This window comes from Drosophila subpulchrella, chromosome 2L (genome assembly GCF_014743375.2).
Source record: "Drosophila subpulchrella strain 33 F10 #4 breed RU33 chromosome 2L, RU_Dsub_v1.1 Primary Assembly, whole genome shotgun sequence".
NCBI classification, from domain to species: Eukaryota; Metazoa; Arthropoda; class Insecta; order Diptera; family Drosophilidae; genus Drosophila; species Drosophila subpulchrella.
In genome coordinates, this window is record NC_050610.1 from 626761 (window position 1) to 644596 (window position 17836).

The 17836-nt window shown below is 41.8% G+C and overlaps 1 protein-coding gene across 1 annotated transcript; it reads right to left on the reverse strand.

Moving 5' to 3' along the window:
* Positions 1-3263: 3263 nt before the first annotated feature.
* Positions 3264-6822, reverse strand: LOC119546591 (lysosomal alpha-mannosidase). The gene is made up of 5 exons (XM_037853004.1): positions 6683-6822; positions 6090-6460; positions 5555-6025; positions 4582-5497; positions 3264-4512 (listed from the first exon to the last, which is right to left on the reverse strand). The coding sequence occupies exons 1-5, from the start codon at positions 6764-6766 to the stop codon at positions 3331-3333; spliced, it is 3024 nt and encodes a 1007-aa protein (XP_037708932.1). The 5' UTR covers positions 6767-6822; the 3' UTR covers positions 3264-3330.
* Positions 6823-17836: the final 11014 nt, after the last annotated feature.

Here is a 17836-nt window from a genome sequence, read left to right on the forward strand (position 1 = left end):
TGAAATTTTATTATTTGAAAACGATGCATTTCTGTGTGGAATATTCTTAGATCCCAGATTCAATATTACCTTAAGCAAAAATCAAAAACAGACTTGTATTAATCTATTATCCAATATTTACTTCCAAATTCTATCGATACCCAATAATTCAACATCAATTCTTGAGAAAAGTTTAGAAACAAGTCTTTCAGAAAGCTCCGACGAAGTTGATAAATACCTAAAATTGGAAGAAGCAAGATCTGTAGGCTCACCTTCATGTATGTCTACTGCAGCCTTTTAGAATCAATACAAATTTTTCTAAAACAAAGGCGCCTTTCCAAGTCAAAAGACATTATTAAATGGTGGTCTGAATCTTCCGAAAAGTTCCCAGAGTTGTTTACAATTTCTCAAGTGGCCCTATGTGCTCCTGCTACGCAAGTGAGCGTAGAGAGGTTATTTTCCAGCGTTAAGTTTATCATGAATCCGCTCAGAAACCGTTTGGGCATGAACACTTTAAACGCAATCATGCTTTTGAGAACCATTCACATGTTTTCCAAATAATTAACTTTTTTTCGTAAATTTATTATCATTACAGTATAATCACCTCTATGATTTTGGATTCATTGAACTATTATTAATGTGCCTTCAAATAAGGTTTTTATTTTCTTAATAAAACATAAATCATTTCAATGTATTCATTGCCATAATGAATTGAAATTTGTTTAACTGTACCGGTACGTACCGGTACCAGAACCAGAACCAAAACATCAATACCAAATTTGAATCGCTTACCGAATGAGTCGATTCAGTATGGGACCGGTACCGGAACCGGAACCGAAATAAGATTCGGTTTGATTCCGTGATTTTAAATAAATAATTTTCTTGAATTTATGGTTTGCCATTTCTGGAAATAATGACAAAATGTATGTATATCATAAATGTATGGTAAGAAACCTTTAAATTCAGGATAATTTTCTTAAAATAAGAAAAAAATTATTTATGATGTAAGATTACCTTTTTCTACATTTGAGGAATTTGGTTGGTTTTGTACACCAATTTTGGATTTTAAATAAATAAAACCGTTTAAAATTTTAATGGCAATTATTACATGGAAAAATAGTCTATAAATTTTTATATTTGTTGTATATAAATACTTTTTATAAACATATAAATAACAAATGGAAAAGGCCTTACCTCAGACAACCCCGGCATGAACTCGAACCCGCAACTGCTGGTATTTGTACCCGTTACTCGTAGAGTAAAAGGGTATACTAGATTCGTCGGAAAGTATGTAACAGGCAGAAGGAAGCGTTTCCGACCCCATAAAGTATATATATTCTTGATCAGGATCACTAGCCGAGTCGATCTAGCCATGTCCGCGTGCAGCGTGCAGATTCCTGAGCTTCTTACGCAGCGCAAGTTTGTTTCAGTAGAGTGCCACGCCCACTCCAACGACCACAAGCCGCCCAAAACTGTGGCTCCTACAGTTTTGATTCTAGAATAAAATTTTTAACTGAAATGTATTGTTCTTATCAATACCTATCGATTGATAAAAAAAAAGTTTGCCACGCCCACTTTTACGCCCACAAACTTCAAAAAATCGTAAATATGAACTTGGATATCTCGGAAACTATCAAGGATAGAGAATTGGGATCTCAGATTTAGACTCCGTAGCCTTGTGTGCAGCGCAAATGTGTTACGCGAATATGCCACGCCCACTCTAACGCCCACAAACCACCCAAACCTGTGGCGCCCACAATTTTCATGCTAGATACAAAATTTTAGCTGAACTGTATTGGTCTCGTCAATACCTACCGTTAGAGTGGGCGTGGCAAACTTTTTTTTAGATCAATCGATAGGTATTGACGAGACCAATACAATTCAGTTAAAATTTTGTATCTAGCATGAAAATTGTGGGCGCCTTAGATTTGGGCGGTTTGTGGGCGTTAGAGTGGGCGTGGCACTCTTTTGAAACAAACTTGCTCTGCGCAGGAATCTGAGGAATCTGCATGCCTAATCCCAGTATTGTAGCTCTTATAGTTTTCGAGATCTCAGCGTTCATACGGACAGACGGACATGGCTAGATCGACTCGGCTAGTGATCCTGATCAAGAATATATATACTTTATGGGGTCGGAAACGCTTCCTTCTGCCTGTTACAAACTTTCCGACGAATCTAGTATACCCTTTTACTCTACGAGTAACGGGTATAACAAGATAGGAAGTTAAGTTTGGCAAGCCGAAGTTTGTATACCCTTGCAGCTATAATTATTAAATTTAAAAATACAAAAAATGATATTCCCAATAGTATAAGATAATATGTCAAAAAACACCGAAGCTATAATTTGTTTTATATTATTTTCCTACCAATTTTCCGATCGTTCCTATGGAAGCTATATGATATAGTCGTCCGATTTTGATAAAATTAAATTCGAAATTCAGAACTAATTAATAAATGTTATTTCCAAGCGTACGAGGTTATATGTTAAAAAACACCGAAGCTATAATTTGTTTCATATTATTTTTCCACCAGTTTTCCGATCGTTTCTATGGCAGCTTTATGATATAGTAGTCTGATTTCGATAAAATTTAATTCGAAATTCAAAACTAATTAAAAAATGTTATTTCCAAGCTAAGGAGGTTATATGTTAAAAAACACCAAAGATAGGATTTTTTAAACTTTTTTTTTCCGATTATTCCTATGGGAGCTATAAGATATAGTTGTCCGATCCGGCTGGTTCCGACTTATATACTACCTGCAAAAGATATAAGACTTTTAGGAAAGTTTCAGCCCGATAGCTTTAAAACTAAGAGACTAGTTTGCGTAGAAACGGACGAACAGACGGACAGACGGACAGACGGACATGGCTAGATCGACTTGTCTAGTCATGCTGATCAAGAATATATATACTTTATGGGGTCGGAAACGTCTCCTTCACTGCGTTGCAAACTTCTGACTGAAATCAATATACCCTGATTGTGAAAACCTTACACTATGACCAATTTAAAATGACATTTGAAATGCATAGTGGAGCTTTTCAGGTAAAATATTTTACTTTTTCGGCGTCGTTATGTATCATGAGCGATCAACAGAACAAACTTTAACACTGATTACTAATGGAAAGTAATCATGTTGTCCTGCTGCACGCGGCCATTGACATTTCAAAAACTTCTGATATCTAACCAAAACACCTCTTAACGAGGTAAAAAACTAGTGACGATATCAAACAAATAACAAATGTTCTAATTTTATCTAAAATATTTTCAAAAAATAAGCGAAACAAATTTTTAACATTCAATTTATTTAATTTTATATTTACATTGTATTAAATACTGTGTTGAGAACTGTGGTTTACTCCGTCTTGATAATGAATGTACGGATCTGCATTGGTTGCAGTGTTACGCTGAACTCGGCGGCTTCCTGAGATTTCTCAGCGGCCAAAGGCCTGTGGGCAGTAGTATAGTACTCGACTTCTTCGGGCTTGTGTCCTGAGCTATCGTGGTGGAACTTGAAGCGCTTCATATCCTTCAAAGGCAAGTTTCCGTCCAAGGTGGTTTCGCGAATTTCTAATCCGTTCAAATGGTCAAAGATCGGCCGAATGTTGAAGCTAACCACTTTGCCCTCGGTGTGATCCAAGAAGTTCTCCACACGAAGCAGAACCTCGTCGTCGTTGAAAGGCTCCAGGGTGAGCAAGTGCACCGACTTGGGGAAGTCATCGAAGCTGGGAACCGATTTGGCAGCAGCGGTGGTGCTTCCGGTGTTCTTGCTGAAGAACTTCCAGAAGGGCAGGTGAATTTTCTTTTCCGCCTCCCGCTCCACGGCAGTGGACTCATCGGCAGCGTTAAGGATTAGGTAGACCTTACCACGGGCAATCATGGGCTGGCCGAACTTCTCCTCGTCCAAGGCCTCACCAACTCCGTAGCCGTCGTCGCGTACCAGACGACGGTGCAACATAAGTTCCAACTGTCCGTTGATCATGCTGGCTCCTCCCTGGGCACGATCGTTGAGAATGGCAATACGCTTCTTACTGTCCTGCAGGGCAATTCGGGATGTGACGGGGTAGTAGTTCGCTGCAGTTGGCTGCCTATCCAGACCGGGGATGAAGTCCTCCCGCTGGTCCTTCACACGCTTGATCATCTCGCGGCCATTGGAGTCGGTATAGGAAACGCCATCCGAGGCAATGGTACTGTTGAAGATGATAACCACTTCCCGGCCGAATTCCTCTTCCCTCTCAATGGGTCCAACCAGCCACTCGATCTCCACAATGGGCTCGCCCTCGTAGATTCGAATGACCTGGGAGACGTATTCGCTGAACTGCTGGTGGACTTCCTTGACCAAAGCTCCATCGTAAACGGTGAACTCAACACCTTCATATTGTACAATAAAGTCAGCCTGGTGGTATTGACGGAAGACGTAGGCACCGGAGTCGTAGGTCCTATAAACACCATAACTCTGATCGATGTTCTCGGAGACTCCGTTCATTTCGACCGTCTTTAGTAGACCAGTTTTGTTGTCGATCACCAGCTTGACATCCTAGTAAAGGTTAATATTAATGTGTTAGTTAAGGTAGTTCCGTCACTTAAGTGGTTCTTGACAGCTTACCGAAGTCTGCACCACAGTCTCTCCTTCCTCGTCGTCGAAGGTCTCAGTAGCGTTCTTCATGGAATGAACCTTCTTGAATCGCTTGGGCAACTCCAAGTTCGATTCTTCAACCTTGACGGACCTCTTTGACTTGGTGTGCACAGCGACGGTCCTGCTCTCCTGATCAACAACCTTCTTGATATAGTAGTTAGCGATCTTGCCGACGGAAGCCTTGAAGACCAGCTCATGCTGAGTGTCGTTGCTGCGGAACTCCAGGGCCAGGACCTGCCAGGGCACTGGGACCACTTCAGAAGCTACCACGCGACCCTTCTCGTCGGTAACCTGGTAGTTCTCGTTCTTGACTGGTACCCGCACATACTGGGTGGAAGTGTGGGCCAAGGGGTTGTACACGGTCACCACCACGTTATCACCACCGTCCTTGGTGAAGGCGCACTCGCTGATATTCAACTGCAGGCAGCTCTCGAATTCTCCGTTGGGCAGATTGGTCAGCTTGCGCAGACCATCGCGGGCAGTGTTAACACCACCGAGGATGGCGTCGTACAAAATTCGATCGTAGTCATCGGACACATGCTGCTTCTCAGTGCCCGTAATGGCATCGTGGTGCTGCATCACACCCATAATCTCGCGAAGGTACTCCAGATCTTCCTTCTGCTGCTGGCTGGTCAGACCGGCGAAGACACTTAGTTGCTTGGCCACCTGAAGGATGTGGTTGCCATCGCGCTCAAAACGCTTCTGGGTGGGTCGGGAGGTGAAGTAGCCGGTCCAGTAGCTGTTGTCATCGCTGCCATAGGGGAAAAAGTCCTCGGTCTTGTTGGGCCAGGTTTGGAGACCTTCATGCACAGAGTTCAGGTAGCAGGCGGGGGTGGAGTAAAACAGGTTGAAGGTGGAGCCCTCGGCCTGACGCTCGTTAACGTACCTGGGAACATTCAAAATAATGAGTATCGATCACCACTTATCAGGCATAAGTAATTACTTGATCAGCTTGTCCATGTTCTTGAAGTTAACCTGAGCATCTTCGTACTGGAAATCATCACCCATGGGGATCATGATGTGGTTGGATCGGAAGTGCTTGGCCACCTCCGCCACGTAGCTGAGGAAGTCATCGACCCTGGACTTGACATTGTTGTCGTAGCTCTTAGTGTCAATGATCGGATCGTCACCGCAGTGGACGTCGAAGCAGTAGCCGGGGGGAGCCGAGTAGTGACGGTACAGCAGGCCAGTGAAAATTTCATCGTTGCTCAGCGAATCACTGGCATCCCAGATCATTTCCATACCCAAGTTGTCGATGCGGTTGTTCTTGTCGCGGTGATCCATGCGGGCGAAGAACTCTCCATCATAACCCATCTGAGCAAAGATCGAAGCCTGCTCACGGGAATGACCGAAAGGATCGATCTGCCAGCCAATGCGGGGACGGGCGCAGGACCCGAAGGTGTCGTCTAAGAACCTAGTTATAGCAATTTGAACCATTAAGAAGCCGATCCTCTATTTCAATCCTTTCTTGCACTTACTTCAATCCCAGGGTGAACTGATCGATCACACTTTGGTAGTTGACGGCAGCCTCATCGTTCATACTCCAAGCTCCTCCTGTGAACTCCAGGCGACCCTCGTTGACCAGTTTCTTCACAACCTGCTTCGCAGTCTCGGATTGCTCCGACCACCATTTGGCAAAGAAAGAGGTCTCCACCTGAATGAAGCGACGGGAAGGATCCTTGATGAGCTCAGAGATCACGGTGTCGATGATGTACTGGACTCCAGCGTGCTGAATGTTGCTCCTGTGGCCATAGAAGTACTGATCAACGGTCTTCAGCCAGCCAACATCGTCATGTGAGTGGGGAACCATGTGAATATTGATCATGTTCGTCTTCGTTTTGGGGCATGCCTGTAACGAGTTCATGGACATGTTCCGAAATTAAAATGCATCAGATCATCACGAATTTTGAAATTTAAAATTCTTTATATTTATCCTTTTAAATATTACATTTTAAAAGTTTTAGAGTCAACGAATTGTCCGTATTTATTTCTTAAATTCACTTTCGCGGTTTTCATTTCATTTTCAATTTCTAAATATTCTCCTATTCCCATTCTGGTTCTCGGTTCTCACCTCGTATCCACAAGCCTCCTCAGATGGCTTCACACTTAGGGCCAAAAGAGCGGCAAAGAGCACAGTGCCGCACAAATAATTCATGGCGACGACCTTTCAATTTATTTTAGAACTGAACGCGAAGACAGTTTCGATTCGAGCACAGAACTGACTTTCTCAGAAAATTTGAGCTGCTTTTATAGGAAAGCCCACACGGATTCAGCCCGATAAGCAATCACTTTGGACCCTCAAGAGGCTTGTGCTTAGGCTTAGGACCAATAAAACGGTTTAACGATAACCGAAATCTTAGGGAAATACTGATACTCTCACTACGAAGTTCAAGTTCAGTGTGTTCGCGATCGCCAGCAATGCATATCTTAATTGGTATCTTAGTTGGTTCTAATCGCTTCCATGCGATTAGTAAAATTAGTTCCCATTGATGATTACGCCATGGTACTTCTTATAGCATTTTTATGAATTTGTACTAAGGTGAAGAGTTTGCAATTATTTCATGCTGATTAGAGAAATTCAGACCCCAAACGGGGCGGTAACACTATGGGGGCTAAAATTCTATTTTAGCATTTTTATTAGCCCTTCAGGAAATCATGAGTGCTTGATAACCTTTCGGGAAGTGTTTTGAATATTAGGACCACATGGAAATGTTATTAATTCGTTATCATAATTGCCCATTGTTACTCGTGATCGCAAACATTTAAGATTATAGTTTTTGATTTCAGAAAATGTCACACACTCAACAACGACCATAAACAATTTTTACTTGAACGCCAATTACTAATTCTTCTTTATTCAATTCTGACCTGAGAAATCACAAATATTAATTTATCGGTTGTCTTGGGAACTGTTATCGAATAGGACACACAGCCTATCAAGCACTGAAACATAACAAAATGGGCATTCTATGATAGACTGAACGCAAATACTTGTTTTATATCATTTCCAAAATGGAACAACACCGGTTTTATGTGCTACAAGCTTTGCGTATAGGACTTGGAGAACCGATCCTCTCCAGGACCGAATCATAATTAAAGCCGCCTTCTCATTTCTTACGAACTGGGGATTTTGAATTTAGCATCTTTGCTCACACCAGAAAATGGAAATTAAATGAAACTAAAATCTGCCCTGCCCTGACGCGTGTTGTGAAGTTTACAATTATAATTATATATTTAAAAAAATAGGAGTTTTATTTATCGTTGATCAATTCAAACCCAATGCAGAAATGAAAGACCTGGACGAACTCAATGAGATAAAACTTATTCAACTTTTAATGAGTCTGCCGACCATATAAAGACATATTTTTTAATGAAGCAAAAACGGCAATTATACTGCACATTCGTATTTATGCACATATCCCACTATTGCAAATGACGATGATTGCACAATCGCTTAAATGCAAAACTCATTAAAATAATTGCGAAATGCAAAAGTATAACAAACTCATGGAAGTCGACGTCCCAGGCGGAGAGACCAGAACCAGACCGCCAGAGAGCAGTGAACAGTGAGTACAGTAAACACACAGACTACGGCACACACTCATTAAACCAACCATAAATAATTAACAAAACAATTTATTTTCAAGGATACAGCCGGGTTGGGGTGGACCCAGGCTCAGTCTATAATTGCGTCGCATTATCCCTTCAGCCAGTGGGACTGCACTGCCTGCACTCGGTATGCAAACTTCAAAGCCCATGTATGGGGCCGCTTGTCTGCGCCGATGCCAAGATGAAAAGCCAAAAAGTACAAAAAACAGAAAAAAACATGAAAACAAAATTGTGCTGACAAACAAACAGCGTCTAAAAGTCAACAAACCATGGCACCCAGGGCTGGCTGTCGTTGGCTACTGATGCGCGATATCTGAAAACACTTAAGCAGTCCACACACATGACGCATACGCCATGTGTGCGGGTGTAGTTTGCGAGTCATTAAAAGCAAATAACCTCAAAGCAAAGAGCTGCCGCTTCTCTCGGACTCTGGACCACTTGAGCCACAAAACGCTGGCTAGCTGGCAAAAAGAAGTGCTGGATTTCCTCATGGCCATGTCCAGCTGGGGTTCGTAGGACACAAACCACCCGTGCACCCTCACACTTCTTGCTGAGCGGCATTTGTCCGCAAACACTTTTGTAATTAATTGCGCATGGCCAGCGCAAATGTCAGGACCTCCCTGTTCCGTTCGGAGACCTCCGCCTCAGACCCACTTAAAAGTCATCCAGTGCGTTGGTCAAAGGTGGTTCGGGGCGCCACGTTAAATTTGAGGGCTGAATTCTGGAGCTCTTGGAGCAATAAACGGATGAAAAAAGATTAATGGGCTTATGATTTTTGAAAAATTTCGGTCTCGGTTTTATATTTTTTATATATTTCGATTTTTCAAATACTTGCAGTTGTTTCCTTTGGCTGTAGGGATATACTTTTGAAGAGGGCAAACGGAGAATAGAACAATGCAAGCGGTGTTATTTTATTTTTACGTTGATGTTTCTCTAAACGAATTTAGCATAATTAATTGCCTTGTCGAAATGTGTGCAAATGGAGCACGCTGCATTGCCGCAGGTCCTGGCTAAGGATCTGCACACCTCCTTATTCCGTTCTCGGCAGGATCCACTCCACTCCACTCCGGCACTGCAGTAAAATATTGTTTCGCCCTGCTCGAGTATTTGCATAATGCAGCACGATGCATTAAAACCATCCTTTGGCGTCTGAACTCGCTCGTCCTTGTGGGCGTCTCCTTGTCACTGGGGTGTTCTCATTAGCACATCTCGAGTGGATTCGGCCCTGGGGGAACTATTTAGCACACAACAGCGGCAACCGGGGAGAAAATGTCTGAATTGAGGCATTCGAGTGATCCAGCAACAATTGCTAGAAGAACTTCGCCGATTCTACTGAAGCTAATCTCGAAATTGCAGCCCAATATAAAATATTGCCAAAAATCTTCAAAAAATGTTTAAAAGTTTAGTCAATAAATATAGAACGCTATAGTCAACGGCTTCATCTATCACATACCCGTTACTCAGCTAAGGGGAGTGCGTGAGAGATGGAGATGTGCAAGCGGCAAACCGATTGTTCCCAAGATTGAACACCCCGCAACTGCGCCACCTAGCGTCGATGCTTTTATTTTATTATGACTTTATAATGGATGGTCCGATTGAAGATGGATATTGATAATCAAAGCAAAATCAACAAGGAAGAACGCTATAGTCGAGTACCTCGACTATCAGATACCCGTTACTCAGCTAAAGGGACCAAAGGAAAATGGAGATATGCAAGCAGCAAATGCGCCACCTACCGGCGGTAGACAGATTTAAGCGTTGTGGGCGTTAGAGTGGGCGTGGCAAAGTTTTTTTTAAATCAATCGATAGGTATTGACGAGACCAATACATTTCAGTTTAAATTTTTTATCTAGCACAAAAATTGTGGGCGCCACAGGCTTGGGCGGTTTGTGGGCGTTAGAGTGGGCGTGGCAAACTTTTTTTGGATCAATCGATAGGTATTGACGAGACCAATACATTTCAGTTAACAGTTTTTATCTAGCATAAAAATTGTGGGCGCCACAGATTTGGGCGGTTTGTGGGCGTTAGAGTGGGCGTGGCATATTCGCGTAACAAACTTGCGCTGCGCTTAAGCCTACGGAATCTAAGTCTGAAATCCCGTTTCTCTATCTTTGATATTTTCCGAGATATCCGCGTTCATATTTGCGATTTTTTGAAGTTTGTGGGCGGTTTGTGGGCGTTATAGTGGGCGTGGCAAACTTTTTTTTGAGTCAATCGGTAGGTATTGATGAGAACAATACATTTCAGTTAAAATTTTTATTCTAGCATGAAAACTGTAGGATCCACAGTTTTGGGCGGTTTGTGGGCGTTAGAGTGGGCGTGGCACTCTTTTGAAATAAACTTGCGCTGCGCAGGAATCTCAGGAATCTGCATACCAAATCCCAGTATTGTAGCTCTTATAGTTTTCGAGATCTCAGCGTTCATACGGACAGACGGACAGACGGACAGACGGACAGACGGACAGACGGACAGACGGACATGGCTAGATCGACTCGGCTAGTGATCCTGATCAAGAATATATATACTTTATGGGGTCGGAAACGCTTCCTTCTGCCTGTTACATACTTTCCGACGAATCTAGTATACCCTTTTACTCTACGAGTAACGGGTATAAAAATGTGAGCGCTAGACAGTGGGCGTGGCACTCCGCTGAAACATACTTGCGCTGCCTCATGACCCCTAAAATCTGTATGCTTAATCCCACTTGTCTAGCTTATAAAGTTCAGAGATCTCAGCGTTCATACGGACGGACAGACAGTCAGACATTACCTTCTTTAACATTACTTTCATTTTTAATTTTATTTAAAATATTAATTTTAGTATTATTTACTAGCTTTAATTTGTTAAAATAAAATAAAATATTAATTTTAGTATTATATACTAGCTTTAATTTGTTAAAATAAAATATATAAATAAATAATTTTATTTATTTTTTGTGCAGCCAAATGATGCTTAATTGCTCATTTGCCATCTCTAAAATGCAAATGACATTTTACAAACTTATTTAATTTAATGGATTTACTTTCATCGTTGTCCCTCCCCACAGCCCTTCAAAACGTCAATCATCAGGGGAAAGGGTCTGCGCGTTCGCCTTGAGATGAGTAATTAAAACATTTTTCACTTTGCGTCTCCTCTCCTCTGCTGTTTGTGTTCTAGTTGTTTTTGAGTAACGCGCTTCTTACAAATCAGTGTTGCACTTTCATGGAAAACCTTCTGCCTTTCCAATTAAAAAGCACAGATTCCAGATGAGCTTAAGTTGCGGCACGTCGGACTTGTAGAACTTCTACTTGGGCACTTAAGTAATATATTTTTCCCATCAAGCCCACATTATTTAAATTCTTATTGCTATCAGGCATCTAATCTATGCCGGTTTTTAGCTACTTAAAAGCATAATCTACATTTCGTTTTGCCTTATCAATTTAATAATCAAAACGCAAAGAAAGCTAAGTGTAAGAAATTGATAGCCTCAATACGTTGATTAACTGTTATGACACACTTAAATAGTATTATTTTGTAATTAAAGTGTTGAATAAACTGATAAGGTAGCGGAAACGCCTGAAGTAAAACTTGGCGATTACCTTTTATATGTACGTCCTAAGAAAGACATCATCAATCTTCTAAAGAATTCTAAAAAAGCTTAGTTAAATGGAATCCAGAGAGAACCAGAGAGAAAACTTTAGGATATTGGTTTGTTTAGTTGTTAAGTGCCTTTGTACTTATCCTTAATATCGTTAAACCCATTGCGATCATTAACTGAAAATGGGTCTTAGCAGCTATTAAGTCAAAAGTCTTAATCACAATAATTTGAAATTACCTTTCTAGAGAAATGCTACTTTGCTACCATGTAGCGCATTCCCCAACTACTCAGCCTAATCTAAACAATTGCCATTTTCCTTGGCTGCAGCTCAAAAGTGTTAGCTTCAAGTGCAGCTGGCTCTGTTGCAGCAACGAGTTGCGTTTCGCTGCTGGTCTTAATGTCGTTTTTGTGTTTTTTTCTGTCACCTGTTTCAACACTTGAAATGTGACGGCAGCCGCCAAACAACCTAATTAGTATGCAAAACACATTAAGTGGCAGCCAACTACGTTGCCGCAGTACTCGTGCTAAAAAAAACAGAAAAGCAAAGTGGACGCGGAGTGGGTGGTGCTGTAGGATTACCTAGTCGGAGGCAGGCCATTGTTTTCGCAACCTACAAAACATTTCAAATGGAAATTTTGCTCCCTCCTGTGTGCTGGGCTGTGCGGCGATATTGACAACCTTCACCTTCATTGATGCCTATAATTAGTGCACACAACAACATAAATCGGGTGGATGGTGAATGGCGAATGGCAGCGAGGGGAATTTATCCGCCAGGGAGCTGTTTATTAATCATACGCCACGTTGACGCCGACTCAACGAGCCCTCGTCGGGAGTCCTTGGCTGGTGTGTGCTAATTAAGCCTTCGATTAATTTACGCCTTTTGGCCTCAAACGTCAGTGTGAAAACAAAGAAAATTAAAAGCTTGCCGCCCGAACTTCAAAAGCCGGAAAAGGAGCGAGCCTCGAACCTCGAACCTCGGATCCCGGATCCCAGATCCGACATCCCAGATCCGGGTGTCTGGTTGTGCCCGAAAGGCAGTCCGGAATATGCGTTAATGACGCCATCACCGACAGAGTGGATGACACTGTCTGGGCTTAGTGGCTTCGTCCGTCTGCTCATCACGGTTTTTGGCGTGGGCGTGGTCGAGGTCTTTTTGCATGGAAAACATCAAAGCGTTGAAGCTTGGGAATTGTTGACACACCGGATGAGCAAAGCTCGAGCCCCCGCTCTCCGTTCCGAGATCTTTCTGGGGTATATCATTTTCCCCACCTCGGGCTTTTCCGTTCATTTTTTGTTTTTGTTAATACTGACTGGTGCGCTTACTGATAAGCTTGGGGATTTTATTATGACGATTTTTTGTTGCCACATTTCCCCGTTCATCTGCATTACGCTGTTTTTGTTTGGCTTTGGGCCAAATCTCACTGTTTTGGACGTTAGAAACTCTGAATTTATGATATTCGACAGCAGAGGAAGGATCGGGTATTGATGGCTACTTATCTATGCTTTCCTCAGTTGGATAAATTAATGCTAAATGGGTTTTGCTAATAAAAGCCCAAACATCTTTATGAATTTCTGATCTTAATGTGAAGTGAAACACAAATGAAATATTCGCTTAAGTTGTGCAATAACAAGAAAGAAACCTAACTTCGGCAAGCCGAAGCTTCAATACCCTTGCAGGTCGTTCCCGTGGGAGGGTTGCATGTACAGAGCTCTTCGATTTTAGGAAATCTAAAAATTAATAACAGAAATATTAAGGTAATGTTCCATTTCAATTTACTACAGTATATTTTTACGGAAAAGGAAAAAAAAATTTTTACATTAATTATTTATGGCGGCTATATGATAAAATATTCCAATTTTTTATACCCTTGCAGAGGGTATTATGATTTCAGTCAGAAGTTTGCAACGCCATAAAGTACATATATTCTTGATCAGCATCACTAGACAAGTCGATCTAGCCATGTCCGTCTGTCCGTCTGGCCGTCTGTCCGTCTGTCCGTCCGTTTCTACGCAAAGCTATCGGGCTGAAACTTTCCCAAAAGTCTTCTTTCTATTGCAGGTAGTATATAAGTCGGAACCAGCCGGATCGGACAACAATATCTTATAGCACCCATAGGAATAATCGGAACAAAAAATTTAAACAAATTATTGCTTTGTTTTTTTTTCAACATATAAGCTCCTACGCTTGGAAATAACATTTTTTAATTAGTTCTGAATTTCGAATTTAATTTTATCAAAATCGGACGACTATATCATATAGCTGCCATAGGAACGATCGGAAAATTTTTGGGAAAATAATATGAAACAAATTATAGCTTCGGTGTTTTTATACCCGTTACTCGTAGAGTAAAAGGGTATACTAGATTCGTCGGAAAGTATGTAACAGGCAGAAGGAAGGGGGTCGGAACCATAAAGTATATATATTCTTGATCAGGATCACCAGCCGAGTCGATCTAGCCATGTTCGTCTGTCCGTCTGACCGTCTGTCCGTCTTACCGTATGAACGCTGAGATCTCGGAAACTATAAGAGCAACAATAGTGGGATTAGGCATGCAGATTCCTGAGATTCCTGCGCAGCGCAAGTTTGTTTCAGCAGAGTGCCACGCCCACTCTAACGCCCACAAACCGCCCAAAACTGTGGCTCCTAAAGTTTTGATGCTAGAAAAAAGATTTTAGCTGAAATGTATTGTTCTCATCAATACCTATCGATTGACCCAAAAAAAGCTTGGCACGCCCACTTTAGCGCGTACAAATTTTAAATTCTCGTAAATATGAACGTGGATATCTCGGAAACTATTAAAGATAGAGAATTGGGATCTCAGACTTAGATTCCGTAGCCTTCTACGCAGCGCCAGTTTGTTACGAGAATATGCCACGCGCACTCTTACGCCCACAAACCGCCAAAACCTATGACGCCCACAATTTGCATGCTAGATAAAAAATTTTAACTGAAATGTATTGGTCTCGTCAATACCTATCGATTGACCCAAAAAAATGTTTGCCACGCTCACTCTAAAGCCCATAACGCTTAAATCTGTTTACCGCCGGTAGGTGGCGCATTTTAATCTCGCTTTGCTACTAGCATATCTCCATTTCCCTTTGGTCCCTTTAGCTGAGTAACGGGTATCTGATAGTCGAGGTACTCGACTAAAACGTTTTTCCTTGTTTAACATATTATCTTATACCATTGGGAATATCATTTTCTGTATTTTTCAGAATTTTGAATTAAATTTAATATAACTGCAAGGGTATACAAACTTCGGCTTGCCGAAGCTGACTTCCTTTCTTGTTTAAATATTATTCTAAATTTTGAATTATTAAAAATATGATTTTTCCAAAAGTAGAAGTTAATACATATGTCAAATAACACCGAAGTAATAATTTTTGTACTTTAAAAAAATATGTTGTTGTACAATCCGGCTCGTTCTGACTTTTATACTACCTGCAATAGAGAAAAGATTTTTGAAAAGCTTTCATCCCTAGAGCCTTAAAACTTAGAGAAAATTTGCTTAGAAGCGGACAGATGAACATGGCTTAATCGGCTCCTTAGTAATGCTGATCATGAATATATATACTTTATGGGGTAGGACACGTCTCCTTCACTGCGTTGCAAACTCCTGACTGAAATCATTATTCCCTCTGCAAAGGTATAAGTATGAAAATCAGTTCGACATAAAATGACTACGAGATAAAGATGACAGAGCTATGGAAACTGCATCAATACTTTTATTGGTCATCTGTCCCCTAAAAAATTTTTAAATATTGATAGCAATGAATAGAAATTAATCGACTAATTTTCACTTTGTTGCAGGCCTTTGTTCCTTGCGCAGAACCGAAACAGCATACCTGGCCCATAATATCAGAGCCACTACCAAATCGAAATCCAAATTCAAACCAAATCAGGGCTGCCATCACGTTGCTCATTGCGGGAAAATGGTCTTGCTGAAATGGAAATCCAGCCAAAGGCCACACAAAGGACCACATCTGTGGGTTGGTGAATGGATGGATGGCAGGGTGTGGGTGTGTGTGCTTTGAGTTTGCGGAAATGAATTGGTATTTAATTAATAGTTTTACCCTGATTAATCTACCCCTTGCGCATCCGCCCCCATCGTCATCGTCATCATCATCGAGGGCATTGCGTAAGCCGCAAACCAGGCATCCCGCCCCTCAGCCATTGCCACCCTCTCCAGTTTCGTAGTTCCAGTAACGCCGCATGTTGACCTAATGAAGTTGCCGTATAATTGTTGCTCAGACGTTCGGTCGAACGTGCCCCCTTCCTCGCTCGGAACGGAAATCAAATTGAAATTAACGTACCATCGACAGGCGGCACGGAGGGTTGGGGTGCAGTTTTTGGAAAAGGGATCTGACCTGGGTTTGGGTTCGAGGTCGGGCTCATCAGGGGCTTCATAAGCCCAGACTCCAGTCCTGCCTCCGCTTCTGCGGCCTGTTGTTGTTAATTTGATTGGATTCTGATGATGGGGCGGAGCAGTTGCAACGCCCACGCACACGTTTCGACATTCGCATTCGGTCGGTTGGTCTATTACTTTAGTGCTTTAGTGCTCCGGCTTTGATTTTTCGCCGGGTCCTGGCTTCCTGGTCCTGGGCTCGATTCGACGGGAGAAGGACAACCCCTGCGATCTGGGAGCTGCTGTGCCTGTTTTGATTGTGTAATGCAATCACGTCGTTGTTTTGCTTCACTTTTTCCCCTCACCCTTGCGGTACACTTAAGAAAAATTGCTTTCGGCAAATTAGGGTTTTACACCATCAAGACGATTTCACGAAACTAACCATTTCTAATTCTGTAACAATTTATTTGCTGTTTAAAAATGGCACATCGGTCTAAATGTTTTCTTTTTGGTAAGCCTAAAACTATGCCTCAAAGTTTTTGAATTTGAAAATGATCCCCTATATTAAAACTAAACTTAATAATATATGAGTATCGGTAGTACTGATTTGAAAAAAAAACTTTGATACATTACGATTGACTACAAAAAATGTTGGTCTTAAAAAAATTGTCAGAATACTGTTTCAGACTTTTCATCAACAATTTTTTTTAGTGCAATCAAGGGCTAAGGTAAGTTAAGTAGGAGGGTCTTTGAATTTTAATTTTCGACAGCATTTTGAGCTGCGCACGAACAATGTGCGTAATCATACGTGATGATGTGATGTGTCCCAGTCCAGGATCTAGTCCTCATCCCGGGTCGCTCCTGGCAGATCTTGTTAGGCGGTGACAGAAAGTTGCCATTGTGGCTGTCTCTATGGGAAGACATTGGTGTGGCTGGCACTTCATGAAATTAATAAGTTGATATACTTGCGACTTCTGCTCGGCTGATTGCTCAATCTGTAGAGGATGGGATGGAAATGAAGGCGTGCCCCTCAACATGTGTACTTGAACTTTGCGCAAGGGTGACTGCTGCTGCTTCATTAGTTAATAGTAATCAATGCAAAAGTTTGATGTTTTGTTTTGTTTTTTTCTTTTTAGCTGGGCTTTCCCCCAAAAAATGTGCATAAATGTAATGCAAGTTCACGGTACAACCCTCTGGGATCTCCCCTCTGGGATCTGGCTTGTTTCCTGCTGGCACACGCCGCCGCCGAAGCTTGAGCCTTCAGGACTCAGCATTCAGAATTCAGGACTCAGAACTCAGAGCCTTCAGCCAGGATGCTGCTGTCTGCCGCTGCGCTGTGACATGCCACGCATTTAAACGTCACCGGAAGTTCTTTTGTTCTTGTGCCTCAACGATGACGTTCCCGCCGATGTCTAACTGACTGACAGGCGATGCCGGAGAACCCCTGCCCCACAAAATCCCCTTCCCAGCTCACTGGGCGCTCAACTGCCAGCAGAGTTCAAGTGTAATGTGAAATTTATATTTAAAATAAAGAATAGGGTACAGCTGAGCGTGAAAAAAGAATTGCACCGAATTCAAACATTTTCACGATACACATCTTTACAAATATTAGTATAATTAAATATGAGTAAACAAGAAATCTTAAACAATTACAGACAATTACAGATTGAAGTCAGAAAGTAACAGCTTAGAA